The 10,087-nt window shown below is 44.0% G+C and overlaps 1 protein-coding gene across 1 annotated transcript; it reads right to left on the bottom strand.

Moving 5' to 3' along the window:
- Positions 1 to 11: 11 nt before the first annotated feature.
- Positions 12 to 9,988, bottom strand: cenph (centromere protein H). The gene is made up of 10 exons (XM_060932316.1): positions 9,879 to 9,988; positions 4,236 to 4,294; positions 4,068 to 4,123; positions 3,939 to 3,981; positions 3,773 to 3,841; positions 3,626 to 3,682; positions 3,403 to 3,466; positions 3,142 to 3,193; positions 1,458 to 1,615; positions 12 to 1,347 (listed from the first exon to the last, which is right to left on the bottom strand). Exons 2-10 carry the CDS (start codon positions 4,292 to 4,294, stop codon positions 1,261 to 1,263), a joined length of 645 nt encoding a protein of 214 aa, XP_060788299.1. The 5' UTR covers positions 9,879 to 9,988; the 3' UTR covers positions 12 to 1,260.
- Between the last annotated feature and the right edge of the window lie 99 nt (positions 9,989 to 10,087).

Here is a 10,087-nt window from a genome sequence, read left to right as displayed (position 1 = left end):
CGCACTTGTGTATTTTTTTTTATTTTTTTTTAGTTAGTATTAGAAAGTGTTAAGTCAAAAAATATGACTGAATATTTAGACCGGGTTGGTCTAAATTGCTCCAAAGTGAATCATCTTATCCAAGGTGTAGTCCCACATTATGCCCAGGACAAAGCAGTTACCAAAGATGAGTGAAATGTCTTGAAGTGCATATCTTGGACCAATTTCCTTTTTTTTTTTTTAATATGAAAGTATGTCCCTTTATACACTCATCCAGAAGGGTAATTTTACACAAGGCCATCTGTCTACAGCAGAAAAAAATAAACAAAACGCGTCTGGAAAAATCCCAAGGGAGTCTGGAGCCAGATTCGTGACGTCACCTGCGGAAGCGCCAGCAGGCTGCACGAGCTTTGCACGGTTTCAGTGCACAGCCTGTGTAGACCAAGCGCTCCCATTTCTCTCTCATTGTCCGGTCTTTTGGGAAACGATGAGTACTAATCCCATCAAGATTGGTGTTGCTACACCCTCCTACGATACATCTGTTAACCGTTTTTTAATAATTACGTGATAACGTTGAAGAAATTTGCAGAAAACCACCAGGTCGTTTTCTCATAAACAAACCAGCGCTGACGTAGGATTCAGAGGGAGGTGTCCCGCACGCGACGTCACGAAAATCAATGTTTGCTGGGAAATCCAAATGCCAAGTTTTTTCAACTGAATTTTTCTGGTATTGCGCAAGGTAAAAAAAAATTGCAGAGAAGGCAGAATGTTACAGCTATTTGACCAAAGTTTAATATAAAATAGGAGAATTACATTGATCTTGAGCCTGAATTTATCCGTGATATGCACTTTAATAAATATGTATTTGTCTTAACATGCAAGTTAGCACTTTTTTTTTTGTACCAGCTTGGTGTTTTAAACGGGAAATTTTTACCATGTTTTGTAATATTCACTTAACAGCGTCCTCTATTCTTTCTAAAGATACGTCTTTTTAAATAGAAAAGGTAAAAAGATGGTTTCACTTGTCAGCACAAATTTACATTGATACACCAAGTGGTTACTGTACAGGCGGACTCGTATCTTGCTAAACGTGGCATATAAAAATGTTTATCATCCCTCTAAGGCAGTGTGTAGCAGGTATGGCTTGTGTAATAAGAATTTTTTTTTTTACTCATTTTAAATACATCAGGGCTGGATTAAAATAATTCTACAATGTCCCTCTATATTACATAAGACATGCAGTATGCAATTACATATTATTGTTTATAAAAGGAGTCCTCTTCAGTTAGGGATGCTCTCCAGTCCCATTGCAATGTCTTTCAGTTTAGGATCATCGATCCAGTTGACTCTGCTTGCAAGGATGATTCCCTGAGGGGGGGAGGAAAAAATTTTTTAGAAAAATACCTCCTGGTTTGATACTGAACAAGTTGAAGTGATGGTGTTTCTTTAGTATCTCTCAGGCCAACACAAACACGTACTCGAAGGACGTTCTGGGAAATAGTGGCGATCTTTTTGTACTTCTGCAGGATTTCCTCGGCTCTTTCCACGGCCTGCTTCTGTGCCTCGCCCTGATTCTCCCCCATCTGTTTCAGCTCGTTAATATCCTGCATCTTGTTCTTAATGACACCTTTCAGCTCTGGGAATACACAACACACACACCAAGAATTCTCAATTCTGCTGCAACACACACTACGGCTTTCTTTGCTTAGTATTTCTGCATGAAATGAGTTATATATAGACTGGTACCAAAATCCAGAATTGTGACACCCAAAGGCATTTTTGAGACAAAGTCGGCAAACGGTCTTATTTTGTCAATTTGGGTGTGCCGAATTCAAATCTGCAATATGCCGAGCTCTATCTGACCTCTGTTGACCTCTAGAGGTCATTGAACTTTAGGCCTGTAAACGTCTCAGCTGAACCCAGTTTCTCAGCTTTCTAAGGAATGAAATGTACTAAAATGATTAATGAAGTTAGCAAATGGCCTTGTTAACTGTTTGGGTGCTGAATTCATTTTTCATTTGTAAAACGACATATGACCTCTGATAACCTCAAGGTCATTAAACTCGGCCTATAGGCCTATGCATTTAACGGCATTTTTAAACTGACTTTACTCCCCCAAAAAGAATATGAACAGACAAAAAACAAATAGAAAGGAACAAATACAACATTAAATGCCAGTCCATGTACATGTGACTTACTTTTCACAATGAGAATGCCTAGGCGATCACCTTACATAACATTGCATTACATTTAGCGGTTATTGTTTATACAAAGCTACTGAAAAAAGGACAGATTCAGCAGCATACAAAATGTGGGGGCGTACAGGGTATACAGGTTAATCAGGGTTAGTATATATGAGTTTTTTTCTTTGTTGTTTGTTTTTTGTAAAGGCTTTACCCTGTTTAAAACAAAAACAAAGAAAAAAACTCTCATATATACTAACCCTGATTAACCTGTATACCCTGTATGCCCCCACATTTTGTATGCTGCTGAATCTGTCCTTTTTTCAGTAGCTTTGTATAAACAATAACCGCTAAATGTAATGCAATGTTATGTAAGGTGATCGCCTAGGCATTCTCATTGTGAAAAGTAAGTCACATGTACATGGACTGGCATTTAATGTTGTATTTGTTCCTTTCTATTTGTTTTTTGTCTGTTCATATTCTTTTTGGGGGAGTAAAATCAGTTTAAAAATGCCGTTAAATGCATAGGCCTATAGGCCAAGTTTAATGACCTTGAGGTTATCAGAGGTCATATGTCGTTTTACAAATGAAAAATGAATTCAGCACCCAAACATTTAACAAACAAGGCCATTTGCTAACTTCATTAATCATTTTAGTACATTTCATTCCTTAGAAAGCTGAGAAACTGGGCTCAGCTGAGACGTTTACAGGCCCAAAGTTCAATGACCTCCAGAGGTCAACAGAGGTCAGATAGCGCTCGGCATATTGCAGATTTGAATTCGGCACACCCAAATTGACAAAATAAGACTGTTTGCCGACTTTGTCTCAAAAATGCCTTTAACTCCTTAAATAAGCACTTTTTTTTTTAATTTTGGTACCAGTCTATATAAGGCTGGCTGTGACTTATTTAGCTCACTAGCCCTGTCTAGGATTAGCATCTGAAACAATCTACAGCAGAAATGGAGAAAGTAACAAGTACCAAGTCTCTCCTTTTGAATATCTGTGATTCGGTCCTGAAGTTGTCGAGTTTCCTAAATCATGGGGCACAGAAACCAATAAACTGCAACAGCAGTTTCATTTTCATATTCTAATTAAGGTCATGAATTATTTATACACTACATGATTAATACTTTTGTCGTGGATTTTAGGCACTCTAAGCCTAAACAATTTGCATAAACTTGACATACAATCTTTCAATATTACAGCACTACTTAAAATCATGTGTATATACAGTAAATACCTTTATAATCTTCATTGCCTTTTCACAGAGGTCTGCATTTTCATCAACAACTGCCTTCAATGGCCTACAAGTCATAAATCATTTTTATATAATTAATATTTTCATTAAAAAATTCTGATTTCTGCCAGCTTCGAGAGGGAACAGCTACAACATGTACTTTAGATTTTAACAAGAGAATTGTCACACAGGACTGCAATTTAATTTGATCTATAAATTCACTTACGCTGCCCCAGCATTATCGTGTATCAGTTTCTCAATGATGACGTTCCAAATCTGCATCCTAAAACATGCAGTTTAGCACGTTACACTACCAACCTGATTTTAAATTCACATCACAACAACCAGGACACTTGGAAGCAGGCAGTGTTACCTGTTTAGAGCCAGTGTTTTGTTGAAATATGATGTTCTTGCCTGTTCTATTTCCTTCTCATATCTGGACCTGTGGATGATGATATGAAGAGAACGCCTATCATTTCAAAGTTATATCAAAGAAAAAGATGCTCATTTTTACCAACCGGGCAAAGATTAAGACTTACAGATCTGCTTCAGCATTCAGGGTTTCAGAAGACTTCACTTTGCCTGTTGACAAAACAAAGATGAGCATCAGATCACAAAAACAAAAGGTTTAGAAACAGTGACTGAAAGGTTTATGCTTGGCGGCTTACCCATATTGACCTTAATATTCATATCAAAGCACTGGTTGGCCATTATATCTTTCATCCTAAAGGAATGAACACAATTACAGATATAGCAGCACCCTGTCCTCAACATAAAGCCATTACGTAATCCTGAACATCTACACAGTGACAACTGAACTCTGACTTCCAGCTCACCTCAGTAAATGGATGGGTGAAATGGATGATGGGAGATGATCAGTATCTTCAGAATCCATCTACAACACCACAAACAAACATGGGCTATTACTTTGAAATATTCTTAGGCAGTTCATTTTTTCCATTTTCTTATTTGAAACTCGAAGTCATGTGGGTCATAAATTTGAGTGGAAAAGTTTGCATCCCTTTTGAAACGATGAGTGTGGAAGAACAGAGTGCAAGCAGGTTGGAATGGATGGAGGAGAGTGTCAGGAGTGGAGAAGAGAGGGGAGGAAGAGGAAAAGAAGGAGAGAAGAAGAGGGAGTAGGAGGAGAAGAAGAGGAGGGAAGAGAGGAGGGAGGAGGAGAGGAGAAGGAGAGAAGAAGAGGGAGGAGGAGAGGAGAAGGAGAGAAGAAGAGGGAGTAGGAGAAGAAGAGGAGGGAATAGGAGGAGAAGAAGAAAAACAGGAGAAGGAGGAGGAAGAGGAGAAGGAGGGAGGAAGAGGAGAAGAGAGAAGACGACCCGGCTAACATGCTACCGGTCAGACAGAGTGCTAGTCGAGGGGGTGAAGACTCGCGGCGGAGGACTTATTAAGCGCCGGCCATCAGTGATGCCTGGTGCTGTGATGCTGTTGTGGTCTGCAAACACTGCTCACTACTGGTGGAGTTTATGATTATTAAGCACCGGCCATTCTATCTGCCGAGGGAATTTACAGCCATATTGCTGGTAGCATTATACATCCCTCCCGGCTCCAATAACAACAGGAGTGAAGCACTGAATGAACTCTATCAGCACATCAGTGAGCAGCAGACAGCCCACCCAGATGCTTTCCTCATCCTGGCTGGGGATTTCAATCATGCAAACCCCAAAAGCGTGTTTCCAAAACTCTATGGACATATCAACTTTCCTACACGTGGAAACAATACTCTGGACAATGTTTACACCATGCATAAAGATGCCTACAAAGCCCTACTCCTCCCCCACCTTGGGGCCTCAGATCACTCCACTGTTATGCTAATACCAGCATACAGGCCACTGGTTAAAGTCACCAAACCAGCTAAAAAGCAGATACATGTGTGCCCAGAGGGGTCCTCAGAGGCACTCCAGGACTGTTTTTCCACCACTGACTGGAGCATGTTCAGACAGGCGGCCACCTACAACAACAACACAGATCTCCAGGAATACACGGAGACCGTCACTGCCTACATGAGGAAGTGCATGGACGACGTTATGGTCACCAGAACTGTCTCCATTCGGGCCAATCAGAAGCCATGGCTGACAGGGGAAGTCTATAGGCTTCTGTGGGCTTGGAACGCCGCCTTCAGAGCTGGGGATGAGGTGGGCCTGAGGACAGCTAGGGCCAACCTGTCACGAGGCATCAGGGTGGCCAAGAGACAGTATTCCAGGCACATTGCTGACCATTTCAATGACAGCAGAGACACCAGGAACCTGTGGCGGGGGATTCAGACCATCACAGACTACAAGCCCTCGCCACAGACCTGTGACAACTCCACGTCTCTGCTGAATCAGTTGAACGACTTCTTCGCTCGCTTTGAGGCAGACAACAGCACCACAGCACAGAAGACCCCACCACCTCCCGGCGACCAGGTGTTGACGCTGTCCTCAGACAGCGTGAGGAGAGCTCTCAGGACGACAAATGCACGGAAAGCCCCAGGTCCTGATAACATTCCTGGTCGTGTCCTGAGAGACTGTGCCGAGGAGCTCACAGATGTCTTTACAGACATCTTCAACATCTCGTTGAGCCAAGCTGTTGTCCCCATGTGCCTCAAAACCACTACCATCATCCCGGTCCCGAAGAAGCCGTCTCCCTCCTGCTTCAATGACTTCTGCCCTGTCGCACTCACTCCCATCCTCATGAAGTGCTTCGAGCAGCTAGTCATGAGGCATATCAAGTCTGCTCTCCCCCCCCCCCCGCCCTGGATCCTTTCCAGTTTGCATATCAGTCCAACCGTTCAACCGATGATGCCATCTCCACTGCCCTCCACTCAGCCCTCACCCACCTGGAGACAAAAGACTCGTATGTCAGAATGCTGTTCATAGACTTTAGCTCAGCATTCAACACAATCATTCCACAGCAGCTCATTCATAAACTGGACCAGCTGGAACTCAACACCTCCCTGTGCAACTGGCTGCTGGACTTCCTGACGGGGAGACCACAGTCTGTACGGGTCGGCAGCAACTCCTCCAGCACCATCACACTGAACACGGGGGCCCCCCAAGGATGTGTGCTAAGCCCCCTCCTCTTCACTCTGCTGACCCACGACTGCACACCAACATCCAGCTCAAATCTCTTCATTAAGTTTGCGGATGACACGACTGTGGTGGGTCTCATCAACAATGGCGATGAGACAATCTACAGGAGTGAGGTGAGCCGCTTGGCCATGTGGTTCAAGGACAACAATCTCCGTCTGAACGTGGAGAAGACGAAGGAGATTGTTGTGGACTTCAGGAGAGAGCACACCCAGCATGCTCCATGAACTATCGACGGTGCTGCAGTGGAGAGGGTGATCAGCACCAAGTTTCTGGGTGTGCACATCTCTGAAGACCTGTCCTGGAACAACAACACCGCATCACTGGCCAAAAAAGCCCAACAGCGTCTGTACTCCGCAAACTGAGGAGAGCAAGAGTCCCGGCCCCCATCATGCATACTTTCTACAGAGGCACCATCGAGAACATTCTGACCAGCTGCATCACCGTGTGGTAGGGCGCCTGCACCGTGTCCTGCTGCAAGTCTCTGCAGCGCATCGTGAGAGCAGCTGAGAGGATCATTGGTGTCTCTCTCCCTTCTCTTATGGATATCTATAACTCCCGCCTCACCCGCAAAGCCATCAGGATCGCAGGTGACCCCACCCACCCATCTCACAGCCTCTTCAGCCTGCTGCTGTCGGGGAGGAGACTGCGGAGTCTCCGGGCCAAAACCAGCAGGCTCAAGGACAGTTTCTTTCACCAGGCGGTCAGGAGGCTCAACTCCCTCCCTGTTCTGCCCCTCCTCCCCCCTCTGCCCCCTGCCACAGATTCTGCTCGCACACCCCCCTGCCCCCCCTTCAGCATCTGACATGTCATCCTCACAGTTTCCCCCCAACACACACACACACATACTTTCTCATCGTTCATTAACACACTGAACTCAGGGACCGCACATCTCACTTTACCTCGCTCATTTGCACTATTCCGCACTACCTCATCTTAACAGCTGATAGTTTGTTTACTCTGCTTATTTCATGTTTACCTGCTATACCTCAAGTGCCCTTGACTGTTTGGTTATTTGTACCAATTTGATTTTATATATGTGTACTCTAAATTGACTGTAGGTGTGAATGTGAGTGTGAATGGTTGTCTGTGTCTATGTGTCAGCCCTGTGATGACCTGGCGACTTGTCCAGGGTGTACCCCGCCTTTCACCCGTAGTCAGCTGGGATAGGCTCCAGCTTGCCTGCGACCCTGTAGAAGGATAAAGCGGCTAGAGATAATGAGATGAGATATATGTGTGTGTGTGTATGTATATATACACACAGACACACGAGTGTTTAGTCTAGTTCAGGGGTGTTCAAATTGATCCATAAAGGGCCGTGTGGCTGCAGGTTTTCATTCCAGCCATGCAGCAGCACCCTGATTTGGCTTATTCAATCAACTGACACACCCACCCTTTAATCAAGGGTGGGTGTGGCTGCAAGTATTTGACTGTGTGAAGACAGTTCAGTTGATTGAATGAGCCAAGTCAGGTGTGCTGCTGCATGGCTGGAATGAAAACCTGCAGCCACACGGCCCTTTATGGATCAATTTGAACACCCCTGGTCTAGTTCATATCTAGTGTTTATACTGTTTATATTTAGGGTGTTCACACGGCACATATTTGCATCGATGCTGCACCGATGTATTCTGTTGCGATATATCTTACACCGGTGTAAATTTTGCGCAGCGTTCACACGTCACAACCCTGCTTACTAGAGAGAAGCGTGTTAGCACTGGTGCAGCCCCACTTGCGGTCACACGGCAGTTTCTGCGACCGTGTTATAGTAGCAAAAACTTTATTACTATCATTTCCTTTGATAGTAATAAAGTTTTGATATTTCCTTTTATTACTATCATTTCCGATAGTAATAATGCGGAAATGAAATATGCGCATGCGTGAAAATGTACTTCTTTTTCCCGGTTGTCATGGCATCACCAAGCGCCGGGAAAACAACGTGGATGAAGACACCAGTGTTGCCAGATATTGCTGACGTTTTCCATCCCAAAATATGTTCAAATCCGTCAAAATGCACTTAAAACTGCCAAATCTGGCAACACTGGAAGACACGCAGTTCTGTTGTTGTTGATATTCGCCATTTTGGAAGCGCAAAATACCAGGATGCAAGTTATGCAATGCCCGTATGTAATCAACTCTCCTCACGCGTAGCGAGTCTACCCCTGTAGCGTTCAGACGGCCCATTTTATATCGGTGCTGCCCCGCAAATTAGCATTTACTCCGGAGTAAATTTCTTAAACCACCTCCCGAGCAGGGTTAGATTTGCACCGGTTTAAGCAGCTTTCAGGGGCTATACTGGTATAACTTTGTACCGTGTGAACGCTCTACCGGGGCAGCCCCGGTGCTACACCGGAGTTGCCGTGTGAACACCCCTATTGTCCGAGTGTTTAGTCTGTCTTGTTCTTATCTAGTGTTTATACTGTTTATTTATACTGTTTATATTGTTTGAGTGTTTAGTCTATGTCTAGTTCCTATCTAGAGTGTTTATAGCTACTGTTTATATTTTGTTTTTTTCAATTATTCTATTTTTATTTATTGCATTTCCTGTTTGCACCGTGGGTCAGAGAGGACTGAAATTTCATCTGTGCTGTATGTCGAGCATGTACAGCGTATTTGACAATAAAGTTGACTTGACTTGAAAAAAAAAAGAGGAGGAGGAGGAGGAGAAGAGAGGAGGAGGAGGAGGAGAAGAGAGAAGAGGAAGAGGAGAAGAAGAGGGAGAAGGAAAAAAGAGAAGAGGGAGGAGGAGAAGAGGGAGGAGGAGGAGAAGGAAAAAAGAGAAGAGGAGGAGGAGAAGAGGGAGAAGGAAAAAAGAGAGAAGAGGAGGAGGAGAAGAGAGAAGAGGGAGGAGAAGGAAAAAAGAGAGGAGGAGAAGAGAGAAGAGGAGGAGGAGAAGAGGGAGGAGAAGGAAAAAAGAGAGGAGGAGAAGAGGGAGGAGAAGGAAAAAAGAGAGGAGGAGAAGAGGGAGGAGAAGGAAAAAAGAGAGGAGGAGAAGAGGGAGGAGAAGGAAAAAAGAGAGGAGGAGAAGAGGGAGGAGAAGGAAAAAAGAGAGGAGGAGGAGAGGGAGGAGAAGGAAAAAAGAGAGGAGGAGGAGAAGAGAAGAGGGAGGAGAAGGAAAAAAGAGAGAAGAGGAGGAGGGGAGGAAGAGGAGAAGAAGAAGAGTAGTATTTCTGCCATGTTGGTTACTGGATAAAAAATCTCCATGAACACGGAATTCTGATTTGCAAATAAACCGCAGTCTAAAGTTAAAAAGGACACAAAGCCTTTACACTCAGCTACACTAATTACACAACAAAAAGTACATTCATTTAATTCCACCCCTAGGGACCAACTTTACACAGCGATACACAAACATTTAAACGAAACATTAAATACATGAATAAAAATCCATCTTACTGTTGTTTCCGGTCCGGTTTATCGCCTGAGCGCGCGGCTCGCTAACTGCTCTGCTAACAACACACTACCGAAGCTGCCGCCACCGAAAGTCCTTCGTCACGTGACTCTGACGTCTCTCGAGTTAAACGAGGCCACGCCTCTTGTGTCAAGGCTACTGTAAACCAGACTGAATCTCAAATAGATTTCTACTTCCTATAGAAGTGTACTAC

The sequence above is a fragment of the Neoarius graeffei genome, chromosome 10 (genome assembly GCF_027579695.1).
Source record: "Neoarius graeffei isolate fNeoGra1 chromosome 10, fNeoGra1.pri, whole genome shotgun sequence".
Classification (NCBI taxonomy): domain Eukaryota; kingdom Metazoa; phylum Chordata; class Actinopteri; order Siluriformes; family Ariidae; genus Neoarius; species Neoarius graeffei.
Note: the sequence above shows the minus strand (reverse complement) of the source record. Positions and strands in the feature narration are given on the sequence as shown.